A 14,065-nucleotide genomic window follows, 5' to 3' on the forward strand; every position below is an offset into this window, starting at 1 on the left:
ATCTCATTATTGAAAGTTTAAGTATAACATATACATATAGAGAGATTTTAAGTATACCTTTCGACATCCTCAGCAATAATAGACTTTTCAGGGTATTCTAAGCCTTGGTCTTCCAAGCTAGCCTTCCCTCTGGTTATATTTCTTTTTGTTGACGACATTTTGCCTCGTCGACTGTCGTTTATTTTGTGTGTGTTTTCCTTTATTTTTTCGCTTTCCCATTTTTGTTTTGTCCTTTCTGTGTCTCTGCTGACGTTGGCTGCTGCTGAATCTGCTGCTGGCGTTTGCCGCCCACATTTGCTACTTGTAAATTATTTGCATTAGTAGCCACTTGTGCTTTGCTGTGCGCTTGTGTGTCTATGTGTGTGTGTGTGTGTGTGTGTGAGTGAGTCTGTGCCTCGGGTCGAGGAAAATTCCCACCTCACTCCACTCCCTCCCAATCCAAGCGGCCTTCCCACTTTTCCCCGAACTTTTCCTGCGGCTCAGTCCACTGCGAATTCATTTCGTTTTGGGGATGAATCCACTCAAAACGGAACTTGACCCACTGTGCGTGGCCCACTGTGCGTGTTTGTTTAGACATACACACCCACAGCCACCGCCACCGCCACACGCACACAAATACACTCGTTTGTGTATATATATTTTCGCATTGAAATTTCCATTTTTCCTTTTGTTGCTGCTTCCCATTCTCTTTGTTCGTGCTGGCCTGGCCTGCACTTAAATTAACTGATTGCAACATTCTATACAGCTTTTTATGGCCCGATAAGGAGGTGGGTGGTGGGAGGTGGGAGATGGGATGTGGGATGTGGGTACAGTGGCTACTCAGCCTTTTGCATAGTTTTGCGAATCCCGAAAAGGGGCGGAAATGGGAGTGGACTGGCCACATGGGAGTTCTCTCTTTTAAGTGGCCAGTAAATGCGGTTTCTTCAGCTTGGCCAAGTACAGTGGAAACTCAAGGTGCTGAAATGAAAAAAGACTGACTCCTGTTTCCTCTTGCTGGCTTAATCTAAATTCAATTTGGAATTATTGATTAATAAACTATACCAATGTTTGTAAATAATAAATTACTGCTTTAAATACTTTATGTTTTTGGATGTTCCTCTTGAATCCTAAAAACTGCCTTCTTCCTAATAACATATTTGAATTTATTTTTCATTATTCATTTAATTGTTGAGAAGAATTTAAATTTTAGTCAAAAGCAGTTCCCACGGTATCCATCGCTCTTTATTTCCAGTCATTTCTCTCTGCCTCCAAACGGGCCAAACATGCCATGCAGCATTGCGTGCTCACAACGTGGCGTATGCGCAATATTTACATCCTCTTAGCCGCATGAAGGCAAAAATGCATTAAACAAGACAACGGCAACGGCAACGGCAATGACAACAGGCAACGTGCGGAAAAGTGGGATAATGAGGCAGCGAGTTTGGGGAATTGCTGTTCGTTTAAAGACAGCGATTTCGTTCTCAGCCTGCTAATTGCGTATACGACATGTGTGATCCCCACTTGATAAGCCCCGAAATAATTAACTTAAATGACTCGCCGGGATGAGAGTTGGTTCATTCGACTAATATTTGTGGAAGCGATTGTCGGCGTAATTCGAAGGCATACTTTCAGGGGGATCTGGAAGTTTTCAAGGGTTCGTTATGGTTAAAAGCCAGAAGCCAGAAGCCAGAAGCCAACTGGGATTGCGCGGAATATTCTTTTAATAGATGCAATCGATGAATAAAAATAACCATAAAACCATCGGCAGTGGAAGCTGCTACAAATGGGCCGAACAATTTACATAATCACTGAGCATTCAGCGGCACTACCAAATATAGCAACCGAAATGGGAACCGGAAATAGGAAGCCCAGTGAAGCAGAATACCCGGCCGTACATTATACGAGTGTGTATACGGTATATACTGTATATACGGAATATACGGACTCGTCCTTCGCCTCGCAGCGATTTATCAAAGTTCATTGAAATTGTTTGTTTGCCCGCTGCCGCTCGCCCAAACATGTCCTTGAAAGGGGAGCGGGTGGTGGGTGGCCAACGTCCTTGCCACTCTCGGCTTCAGCTGCTGATGATGACGACGTCATTCATTAAAATTTTCGCCCGTTATAAGTTTGGGCATTAAGCATTAAGCAGTGGCGGCAGCAGCAGTAGCAGCAGTAGCAGTGGCAGCATTGAGATGTCAAGCGAATTACAGGCCCCAAACAAATGCCATAAAAGCCATTCACAGTGTGCAAAACTTTTCTCTGTTTTTTTCCTTCGTTTACCAATTTGATTTATTGCCAGCCCATGGAGATGTAATCGTGAAATGGTTAATGTTTCTGTGTGGGCCTTGCGTTTGGCGGGCAATTTTTCTCGACAATCATGGGCTCAACTCCCAGGAAGGAATTCCGCATGGTTCTTCTCCGGGGACTCGTGTCACGGGTACAGCTCTCCCACGCAGGCGAAAAGCCAATGCGTGGTCTTTGATTAATTCTCATATTATATGCTTTATTAAGCAGCCTCCCCCACAAAACATATGCCCATGTCGGATGGGACTGAGGAAAATCGCCTGCCAATGCCATTGTTATGCATATAAGAGTTATACCCCTTTTGTTAGTGGCTTCTGACTTTCACCATTTGTTTTGGCCTGTCGTGTCCAGATTCAGGATGCCTGACTACCCGAAAAATTAATCGCTAATGACCATTTCTTGGAGGCCTGGCATGTGACGGACTTCGGGCTGCGTTTCTCTTATATGGCGAGCCCCTCGCTGATACGAGATTACTAATTCAGTCCGTCTGCCGTTCGTCTGTCGATAGATAAACAAATAAGTACAAAGTCCACTGAGCCAGACATGAAAAATAAGAAAAAACTCAAAAACCTGACATTGGTGTTCGGCATCGCCAAACTTGCAATACCCTAGGCTAAAGTTAATAAACTTCATTTCGCCAAGAAGAATAACAGACCTCGCCATTAGATAGATATATTTTTGATACATAGTCCAAAGGCTTTTTGGCCACTCATCGTTTTCTAGCCATTACGATCTCGTGGTGGATGCACTCTGATAAAAGTGCCGGGAAACGTGGACTTTGACCCTACAGATTGTGTTGATTCTCTACTAAGGTAGAGATACCTTAGAACCGATTGCACTGCGACTAGGAAGAGCCGGGAGATCTCGCTTGTCTAATCGGTGAGTGGACCAATCCGGAGCGAGCTGAATGGACCTGGCTTGGCTATAAAAGAGAGCGGCGCCAGCGATTCTTCAATCTGCTCCAGCTGCGATCGGTTCACTTGTTGTTGCTGCTACCAGAACAGGTTTATATAGAAATGTGGCTCGCTGTGTTTGGTTTGTTGGTTCTGCCACTGATCGCTTTGGTGTACTTTGAACGGAAGGCATCGCGGCGCCGCCAACTGCTCAAGGAATTCAATGGACCCACTCCGGTGCCCATTTTGGGCAACGCCAATCGGATTGGCAAAAATCCGGCAGGTCAGTTCCAAAACACCAGCCGTGGAGGCTCGACTGGCAGTCTACGCGGCGCACTGATAGCGATTTAGTGGCTGTTATCAGTTGTACTATAACCGGCTGATACGAAGTCATCTGGCATGGCGAAATGCGCTGGTCGAGTGGCCAAAGATCAGAATGTTCCTAATCGCGAACACTTTACTGGCTTTCACAGAAATACTGTCTACGTTCTTTGATTGGTGGTGCGAGTACGGAAAAGATAACTTCCTCTTCTGGATCGGATACAGTTCCCACATTGTGATGACTAATCCCAAGCAATTGGAGGTAAGTACATTAGAATATATCTTAGTTAAAAATCCTATCCTATTCATCCTTCACCAGTACATCTTGAACAGTCAGCAACTGATACAAAAGTCCACCATCTACGACCTACTGCATCCCTGGCTGGGTCATGGTCTCCTAACGAGCTATGGTAGCAAGTGGCACAAGCACCGCAAGATGATCACCCCATCCTTCCACTTCAACATCCTGCAGGACTTCCACGAGGTGATGAACGAGAACTCCAGCAAGTTTATGACACAGTTGAAGAAGGCGAGTGCCGGAGACACCATCATTGATTTCCAGGAGCATGCCAACTACCTTACTCTGGATGTGATCTGCGATACGGCGATGGGTGTGCCCATCAATGCCATGGAGCAGCGCGACTCCTCCATTGTTCAGACATTCAAAGAGTGAGTTCTGGAAATATGCTTTTCACTTTATTAAATCAAATTATATTTTTAGTATGTGCTACAATATAAATATGCGAGCTTTTCATCCATTTAAACGCTCCAATCGCGTATTCAGTTTAACACCTGAGTTTTCAGCCTATCAAAAAACTCTGAAGACGCTACAAGATTTCACGTATGACATCATCGAAAAACGCGTCGATGCTCTGCAGAATGGAAGTTCCAAGAAGGAGCACGATCCATCCTTGCCACGAAAGAAGATGGCCTTTCTGGACACCTTGCTATCCTCCACCATCGACGGTCGTCCTCTCACACGGCAGGAGATCTACGAGGAGGTGTCCACCTTCATGTTTGAAGGACACGACACGACCACCTCGGGAGTATCGTTCTCCGTATATCTGCTCTCGCGACATCCTGATGTTCAGGTATTTTCGATATACTTAACTTAAATTAGTTTGTGGTACTTATTGGTTTTTAATGCAGCGGAAATTGTATCAGGAGCAATGTGAAGTCATGGGTAGTGATATGAACAGAAATGTCAGTTTCCAGGAGGTCGCCAAAATGAAGTATCTAGATCTGTTTATTAAGGAGGCGCAGCGCGTCTATCCCAGTGTTCCATTCATAGGGCGATATTGCGACAAGGATTATGATATCAGTAAGTAACTTTTGTATTTACAAAACAGAAAAGTTATACATTTTCCCCTGTTTAGATGGCAGCATAGTGCCCAAGGGTACCACTCTCAATCTGGCTCTCATCCTGCTGGGTTACAACGATCGCATCTTCAAGGATCCCCATCATTTTCGACCGGAGCGATTTGAGGAGGAGAAACCCGCTCCCTTTGAGTATCTACCTTTCAGTGCTGGGCCACGAAACTGCATTGGCCAAAAGTTTGCGCTCCTAGAACTTAAGACAGTTATATCAAAGGTGGTGAGGTCCTTTGAGGTGCTTCCAGCTGTCGATGAACTGGTCTCCTCGGATGGTCGCCTAAATACCTACCTCGGTCTCTCCCCAGGCAAAAAGTTGAAGTGCGAGGCAGGACGCCACAAATACGATCCTATTCTATCCGCGGTGCTAACCCTGAAATCAGACAACGGCCTGCACCTTCGTCTCAGGGAAAGGAAGCTCTAAGAATAAGGAATATGAATACTCTTAAATACCTCTATTAAGTTGTGCATTACTTATGCATTCATCATACCTTCAAGTGCACTAGGTTGTATACTTAATATTACCAAACATGTAATGACCCAGTTAGCTTTTTATTTGGAGAATAAAATAATATAACTGCATACATTTTGTCATCCTTTTAACAATGTTAAATCAATAAAACTCCAAGGAATTAAGTCTCATCACTTATATTTATTAGTAAACCCAATTAAAATTACGTTACTCTCCTGCCGATCTCACGAATGACCACCTCACGCCGAAGTTGTAAACCATAAATAGAAGCACACTCAGTCTGAGATTCATTTTGGCTTTGAGTTGATGTCGTTTACTTCCACTCCTATTTATAGCTGATTAAATTTCTGCCCTTTCCGCGGCTTGCATAATTTATTGTAATTAAATTATGAATGGCTTAATGCCGATTAAAATGTTTCGAACTCCACACTTGGTGTGGCTACTACGCCGTATCCAACGAACAAAACTGCTGGCTTAGTTGCGTTGACTCAAGCCAAGTTGTAAGTGAAATACATTTTTAAGCAAGAAAATGAATTAATGCTTCATATTTCAGGATTATCTAGATAATAGACAAATATGAAATTAAATTCTAGATAATCTAGATAATAGACAAATATGAACTTGAATTCCTTCGCAATAAGAAATCGCCTTTTATACTTAATAAGCCAAATTGTAAGTGAAATACATTCTTAAGCAAGCAAATTAACTAGTTCTTTATATTTCAGGATTATCTAGATAATAGACAAATATAAATTTAGATAAGAAATCGACTTATTATACTTAAGTCATTAAATTAGTTTCATGGAGGTGTGCGCTGTCTTTAATGCATTGCCACCTCAGAAAGTTCTGCAGTGCTTGTAGTTAAATTTTAAATTCCGAATTTTCGACTATTTCGCTCCAACTTGTTTCGCTCCCTTGCCGCAATAAATATTTGATGTGACGGCAAACTTGGCGGCTATCAGTGAGGCGTAGGGTTGGGTTGGGTTGGCTTCGCTTGGATTGGGTTTTCTGCGGGTATCCAGCGCTGTGGGGGGAGAGGGGAGATATGGGGTAGATATGGGGGGGAGCTACTGGATTTGGGGTCGGGGAGTTGGCATTGTTGTGCGTAGAAGTATGCGAGGTATGCGGCGTACCAAAACCGGGCATAATCAAAATACAATTGTGCGTGGAGAGTGTCCGCGTGCGTGTGTGTGTGTGTGTGTATTCGTTTCGCGTCTGTATGAGTGCTTGTAACGCATGCACAAACGTTTATTTCTTTCTTTCTTTCTGTTCGCGTTTGTTTGAGTGGGTGGCGGGGGGGTGGGGTGGGGTGGAGAGTTGGTGTGAAGAACAGCTGCGCGTTCGCTCTCTTTGGCGGCTCTCGTACCCCCGAAAGTATGCTATAAACTGGAAACCCGAGAGCGACGGCAGGAAATGCTCGTCCTGATGGGTTCGCTAATGCAAATATGTGCGAACGGAAGTCATCGTAAATTAATTAATTGCAAATCGAAGGGATGCTCGTCGTAGGTAGTTAGCCAGCAGATGAAAATGAAATCGAAACTGAGACTAAAACTGAAACTGAAGCTGAAACAAAACCCGATCCTGGCCAGCTGAATTCGCCCCCATCCGCCAGCGGACTGGAAGTCGTTATCCTTTCGGCCCAACTCGGCTCCCATTCGGCACGCCATTGGCTTCGTGTGTGGCCTCCGGACTCGTGGTCGCCTGGCAGGGAACCCAAATCGTTTTCGGGCGCTGTGCTGACAACATCCTCGCAGGACCAAGGAGCGGATGGTGCGTCCCAAAGTCCTCCTGCTCGGTGTATGTGTGTGCAGAAACTTTTAACCGTGTGCGCTGTCTGTGTGCGTGTGTTGGTGCGCGAGGTGTTGGCAAATTGATTGCAGTTTGAAATCAAAGGAAAAACTTAAGCCAAATCGAAAAAGCTCAGCACCCCACATCGAAAGTGCCCCAATCCTGGCGCACTTGTGGGGAGACAAAATGAACGATTTGCCGCAGCGGTGAACCAAATATGATATACAAAAGCCAATTTTTATATAATCAAGCAATAAAAAGCCACAAAAATGATGGGGCAAATGCGGGGGGCTGGGGCGGCCGGGGCAAAGCGTTTTTCGGTCGTCTGTGTGAGTGCAGAAACACTAATGGCAGCCCCGTTCGTGCTTGTTGTGCGCTGGTGTGTGTGAGTCTGAGCCTTCTCGTGCTTGAGGCCTTTTTCATAAAGAGGTCAAAACGTTGCCTCTGCCTGGTGTGTGTGCCTGGTGTGTGTGTATGTGTGTGTGTGTGTGTGTGTGTGCGTGTATCTGTGAGTGTGCAGAGTTTCTTCATGCTTTCAGGTTGCCTTCTTTTTTTCGACTGGTCAAGTCAAGAAGAAAATTTAACAGTCAGACTTTCGGCAGTCACGAGGATTCGACCCCGTTCTTAAAGCGACCCCGCCCCTTTAAAGTTGCCCAGCAAATGATATAACAATTAGCCAAGAGTTTCCATTTAGCCCTGTACCTTTTGGCTTGGCTTAAAACGCGACTTTTGGGATCTTGGTGGATTTTACGCTGCTTACAGGCTGAGCTGCCCTTTCCCAATAGCTATTACAAATTATATAAAAGCGTCGCTTTTCTGGGACTAAACGATTCTATTGCCTATCATGAAAGTACCTACCATTAAAGTACAATTCTAAGTTAATAGTCATATGACAGAGCATAGATTGCTGCATTCCTTTGCATATTTTACGGCTCTGTATTCGTTTAAAGTTTACTATGCAGGTTTGTAAGAGTATTGCAACAATCATGGGACAAAAAGTATATTTTTTTAGTTGCGTTTAAAGTCGCTAGAAATGAACTATAGAGAACATATCAAATGCCCGTTGGTTCCTTAAAATTGATGGGGCAATTATGTAAAGCAAAGAAAGCGCAAAAATGTTACGCAATTTTCTTAAAAACAAAAAAAAAGCACACAAAACATAGCGGGGGAAAAACATAATTAATAACAAAGCCGCACGGTTGAATTCTTGGACAAACTCTGGCCCACGGCTAAAAATAACAGTGGAAAAAGGACAAAAAAGAGCGGATGGGCCAGCGGGGACGGGCAGGATTAGCAGGGGAAAGGAGAAAGGAACAGAAGGACTAGGACTAGAAGCAGCGGGAGCTACTCAAAGCATAACAATGAACATAACCGCACATTCAGCCAGAAGCAGTAAAAAACGCTCGGTGGGCTGGGAAATCCGAAATGGGAAATGGGAAAGTGGGCGGAGGTGGGTGTGTGTGTGGGTGTGGGTGTGCGGGGAGTCACCTACTAAACCTAAATGAAAGTAAAAATTGTAAGCGTAAGCTAAAACAACAAACACAGCAGCAAACGAAAGCAAAATCAAAGAAAAAGCCGTGAGAAAGCGATAAGGCCCAGCAGATAAGCGGCATCCAGAGAGGGACAGGAAAATTGCGATGGAGAGCGCGGAAAATTGTGCTCGAGAGAGAGAGCCTGGAAAATGGCAAAGAGAAAAGTTGGCCAAGAGAGTTTGCAATGAATTGGTAAAGAAATCGGACACATTTTGCTTACGAGCATACGAACCAAATTGGATAGTAAAATGGCTTCTCTTAAAAGTATAAAAACTATGAAAAAGGTTTAATATATTAGCGGAAAAATAAAATAATAAATACATGACAATAATAGAACTTAAACATTTTAGTTTTGAAAAGAATATTCTCTTAAATGAATATTTAAAAATGCATTAAGTGTTAGGAACAATTAAAATTGGTTTTCTATAACAATAGTGTGTGAATGAAAGCAATTTTGTGATTACTCTAAGAATCGAATCTTTTTAGCTTGTAACATTTACAAACAAGCTTAAATGTGCTGCAAGTTAACTATATCCCTGCCACTTTCTTTCCACAGACAGGCAGCCTTTGAGCCTTAACAGTCATCGAGCGAGTCCTTCGAAAATGTAAACAAAAGCGACGCAGGCGCAGCAGTACTCTCTCCCTCACTCCGCAAGCAGTTTTGGAAAGGAAAGCCGAGCTTCCAGGCTCGCATCCTGGTCCTGGTCGGTCCTGGTTCGGTCCTGGTTCGGTCCTCGGCCGTCGTTGGCCGTCGGTTTTCCAGCCCACCTCCTGGCCAGGCTCAAAAAGAGGCTCAGGCAGCCAGCGCTCACAACGCCAGCAGAGTGCGCAGCGTGATGTAGTCCAGCTGCAGACCGACACGGCCACCGATAGCAAGATTCAGCTCCAGCTTTCGCAGCGGCCACTCAGGGAAACTTTTCCACACTCGGGCACGCACACAGGCACAGACCGCGTCGGGCAGGCGGAAAAGCGGAAAAGTGGAAAAGCCTCAGACAAATGGCCAGGAATAGCAGCAGCAGCAGCAGTAGCAGCAAGCGCAGCAGCAGCAGCAGTGCCACAGTAGCTGTGAGGGAGCCGTGAAGTGAAACGGAAAGGCCTGAAAAAGAAGGTGGCGTGAAAAATACCACAAGAGGCGGGGGTGTGTGAAAATCTAGGGGAATAGCGCGCCCCGTGGAAATGGAAATGCCGAGGCTAGTGTTAGCCTCGCCAGCAGCGGATGTTGCAGCAACACCAGCGGAAACAGCAACCTGAATCCGCATCCGCAACCGCGCCCGCTCCCAATTTCTCCGCTCTCTCCGTTCCGTGTTAATTGTTATTTATGTATAGTGTATATATAAAGTTGTGTGATACAAATGAATCGCTTAGATCTGACAGCAAGCGAGAAACTGTAACCTAAACTCAGTCTAATCAAAAGCGTACAACGACAACAAACGGTTTTGCAAGTGAAACGACATAACACCAAGCCAACAAACCAACAAACCAAACAAGCCGATCAAACAAGTAACCAACCAACAACATTAATCCAACGGGTCCAATGTTGCAGCCAACAACATGCAGCAAACAGCAACAGCAGAGGCAGCAACCAGCAATCGCAACAGCAGCAGTGGGAGGAGCAGCGGTCCAGGAGCTGCTTCAAAAAGCCGCAGCTAAAGATCATGGAGCCTTAGCAGCAGCAGCAGCAACTGCAACAGCAGCAGCTACAACAGCAACAACTGCAACAGCAGCAGCTACAACTGCAACAGCCGCAACTGCAAGCCGCAACAGCAGCAACACTTGGTGCCACAGCGACAACATGTTGTCCGCAGGCCGCAGCCGCACCAGCAGCACAACGATAGACTTCAACAGTCGCCGGCGGAGGGGGCGCCTACGAGGCCACGCCCCCTTTGAGCTGGCAATGAACAAGCAACACCAAGCTACGATACTGGACGAGTGTGTAAATATTTTCAAGCGCTTAGTATTATTAACATTAAAAACAATATCAGCAACAACAACAATAACGAAAGCAAAGACAAGAAGCAGAACAGCAGCGCTACCAGCAACACCTGCATCTGCATCTGCATCTGCAACATCATCTCGTGGTGCCTCCGCGGAGCAGTTGCTCCATCCCAGCAGTCGCAGCCGCTGCAGAAGTCGCCGCTGCCTCCGTCTGCCGATCTACAGCATCCTGCTGCTCTGCCTGACCACCCAGGGATTGGGACTGGGAGATGCCGCCAAGCCCAAGTCGGCCAAGCAGCATTTTGGCAGCAGTAGCAGCAACAGCAACAACCCAAACCAGAACCACAACCAGAACCACAACGATGTCCTGGGCGGCGTGGGCGCCCCATCCCAAACGTCCGGCGAGGACGAGGCCGAGATCATGTACCCCTTCCAGTCCGGGGAGCAGATGTTCGGCCTGGAGGAGGACCAGGAACAGGATCCGGAGCTCAACTCCAATGCAGTGCCCGGCTCCGACGAGGATAATGCGGCCAATCAACGTGGTATCAATGGTGAGTCTCCTTCCAACTCTGCACTTCCATACTCTTCCATACCCATACCAAGTCATTCCTGCGCATACATATGTGGAATTTTGCATCGGAACGTTAGTGTGTGTGTGTGACTAATGGCATTCGTATTTAAATGAGCCTTTCAATTTCGGGGGGCGAGAAGTTTTCAGCTGGGCGGATCCCTGCGTCAAACTTTTCAGCGAAGACAAATTGAATTCGCCTTGCATGGGGCATCGATGAGTGGGAATCGAGTGTGAGTGCCGAGTGCTGAGAAATGATAGCTTATAAAAGTTCAAGGCCCGGAATCAGACAAATGCTTAATGGGGATGCAGGTACATGTTTGTTCCGCCCACATATGTACTTTATTCACTGCTATTTGAAAAATTGAAAGAATTAACATATACAACATTTGGGCAGCACGTCATAGAGCTTTTTCACTTTAACATCAAGACTTAATGAATATTGTAAATAAGGTTAGTTCTCATGATATTTTTAAAGAGTAAATTAAAAATAGCTGAGCGTCTCAATGGCATTGTAAACCAGAAGTAAGATGTCGACGGTATCCGCATCTAGGGCAATTATTTTGCAACCACACTGCGTATGAGCGATATTTATGTGCTTACATCGCGTATACGTAACGCAATGCATGAAGTGCCCGCCACTGAGGCGAAAGAGCCACAGTAATTTCCGCAGCACTCGTATACGCTGCGTATACGTAATATGGCGAACATAAATTATCCTGGCCGCAGCATAAGCGACTGCAAATGAACATAATGGAACAACTGTCTGCAGTTGGACGATGAAATATCCTTTTTTTCTGTATGCGCCCCAGAGCGCGTTAATGTGCGCCCAGCAAACATTCACATATGTGAATATATATATATATATGTATATAGTATATGTATACCTTTCTGTGCCACATCAGCGAAAGTCAAGCTGCTGCTCTTGCCTCCACATTCTGCACCTTTGCCACCTTTTGCGCCCCAGCAACCTTTCCACCTTGTGGCCCTGATTCAGCCAGCCAGCCTGGGTGCCCCTGCGACTGTGTTTCTGCTCCCGTGAGCGGCGCAGTCACATTTTGGCCAACAATTAAACCCAACATTGCACACGGAGCCCGTAGCCCGGAGCCATTTCTCATTTTAATGACTCAACCGAGCCAGGTCCTGTCACAAAGTGGCTGGGGCCCAGCTGGCAAAGTTTTTGGGGCAAAAAGGCTGTGATCGACTACAGTTGACTCCTTTGTTTAAATAAAAAAAAGGAGGAAGGGGAGGACACGATGTCAACGGGCAAATCTCCGGCTGGGTATGGATGTTGATGATGTCAAGCCTTGATAAGCCAACGCGGTAAATCCCATCCAATCCGGCGCTTTGTTTGCCTTTGGCCACCCATTCCATTCCTTGGCCATTTCAATTCCCTGCTGCCGCCATTCGCCATCCGCACAAGCAAATAAACCGACCAAATCGGAGCACTCGTGACACACAAAACTACTCGAAGGCGGGACGTGTCCTGCGAATTAAAAAAACTGCAAACTGCAAACTGCAATCTGCAATTGCGCAAGTACAAGTGCAGCTACAACTACAACTACTGCCAAATCCAGTGCACTGTTTGTTGTGTGTAAATCAGGCTTTAAAATTAACGCAGATTGCTGGAACAAGCGACGGGCCACGAGCAATTAACATGAAACTAGCGGCAAAAAGTCCACGAAAAAAGCGACGCAGGACGAACACAGGACGAAAAATAATGCAGACAGAGCGCGGGCACATAACTCAGGTCACCCGCGCACTTACAAACATATGCGTTTATTTATATGTATGTATGTATGTATGTACTTACTTCTATATAAATGTGCACTGGTCTTCTCCACAGCGACCTTTGTTCGAAATTTTATATATATATTTATATACACTCATACGTACATGTAGAAATTCCTGGCAGTGTGTATGGGTGTGTGTGTGTATTTGCCTTGCTTTTGGCTTTTCTATTTTACCATCGACCCAAATTGCGAGCGCGCTCTCCGTATAATAACAACAAAAATACACACACTCTTGGCTGAAATATAGTATAAGTACGTGAGCTAGTGTGCGAGTGTGTGTGCTTGTGTGTTGGTGTGTTGGTGCGTTGGTGTGTGTGTGCTTGAGCCAGCACACGCAAACGTGGCTGTTAACGACGTTTCAGGCTCTCAACGTCGGCGTTTTGTGGGTGTATGGGTGTGTGGGTGAGTGGGCGGAGTGGGAGGCTCGCGGCAGACCCTGAAAAAAAAGAAAATAAAAAACAAGCGAAAGGAAGGAGAATATAAAGTTAAGTAAAGACCTCGACCTAAACGGCAGGCGGCCAAAAACTTGGTTTAACTTTTTGCGGGTGTGTGTGTGTGTGTGTTGGAGTGTAGGCAAACATTTTGAAAAATGATTGAGAAATACAAAAATACACAGACAGTAACAGAAGAGGAAACCGATGTATAAAAGCTGGAAAACCCCCGAAAACGAAACCGAAATGGCGGCAGCGGAAAAGTCGGAGACTAGAAGCCACCAAATTGAAGGCAGCAGAACGAGCACGCACAGCGCCTTAAACACAGAAATTTAAATCGATAAATCAAAATGCCAACAACAGCGGCAACAATAACAATAGGGTCCTGGCAAGGACGTGTGAGTTGCATGCTAAAAGCCACGAGAGAGACGATGAAAAATCCAACCAGCAGAAGCAACACAAACAAAAACACAAAAAAAAAACGCGCTAGTGTGGGTGGCAGGAAGTTTGTTTCCTTCCTGCCTGCAAGCCATTTCATTTTTTCACTACTGTGTATTTTTCTGTGTCGCCGTGCTTTTGCTGTGCTTTTCGGTCCGAGCTGAAATGACAACATTTGGCCGCCTTTTTAATTATTGACATATCTACCCCCCGCCCACAAGCGCCATGGCCCATGGTCAG

At 45.6% G+C, this 14,065-nt stretch overlaps 2 protein-coding genes across 7 annotated transcripts in view; both read left to right on the forward strand.

Moving 5' to 3' along the window:
* Positions 1-3,254: 3,254 nt before the first annotated feature.
* LOC122616847 (cytochrome P450 4e3) lies at positions 3,255-6,213 on the forward strand. Its single transcript, XM_043792459.1, has 8 exons — positions 3,255-3,459; positions 3,650-3,759; positions 3,817-4,166; positions 4,219-4,588; positions 4,647-4,818; positions 4,874-5,840; positions 5,894-6,012; positions 6,066-6,213. Exons 1-6 carry the CDS (start codon positions 3,300-3,302, stop codon positions 5,290-5,292), a joined length of 1,581 nt encoding a protein of 526 aa, XP_043648394.1. The 5' UTR covers positions 3,255-3,299; the 3' UTR covers positions 5,293-5,840; positions 5,894-6,012; positions 6,066-6,213.
* An 860-nt stretch (positions 6,214-7,073) lies between these two features.
* LOC122626043 (sodium/potassium/calcium exchanger Nckx30C) overlaps positions 7,074-14,065 on the forward strand; it is a 34,799-nt gene continuing 27,807 nt past the window's right edge. For all 6 annotated transcript variants that reach the window (XM_043806153.1, XM_043806176.1, XM_043806160.1 and 3 more), the window contains exons 1-2: positions 7,074-7,110; positions 9,217-11,146. In XM_043806153.1, the coding sequence (XP_043662088.1) occupies positions 10,195-11,146 (952 nt within the window). In that variant the 5' untranslated portion in view covers positions 7,074-7,110; positions 9,217-10,194. The remainder of the gene's footprint in view (positions 7,111-9,216; positions 11,147-14,065) is intronic.

Source organism: Drosophila teissieri, chromosome 2L, assembly GCF_016746235.2.
Source record: "Drosophila teissieri strain GT53w chromosome 2L, Prin_Dtei_1.1, whole genome shotgun sequence".
NCBI classification, from domain to species: domain Eukaryota; kingdom Metazoa; phylum Arthropoda; class Insecta; order Diptera; family Drosophilidae; genus Drosophila; species Drosophila teissieri.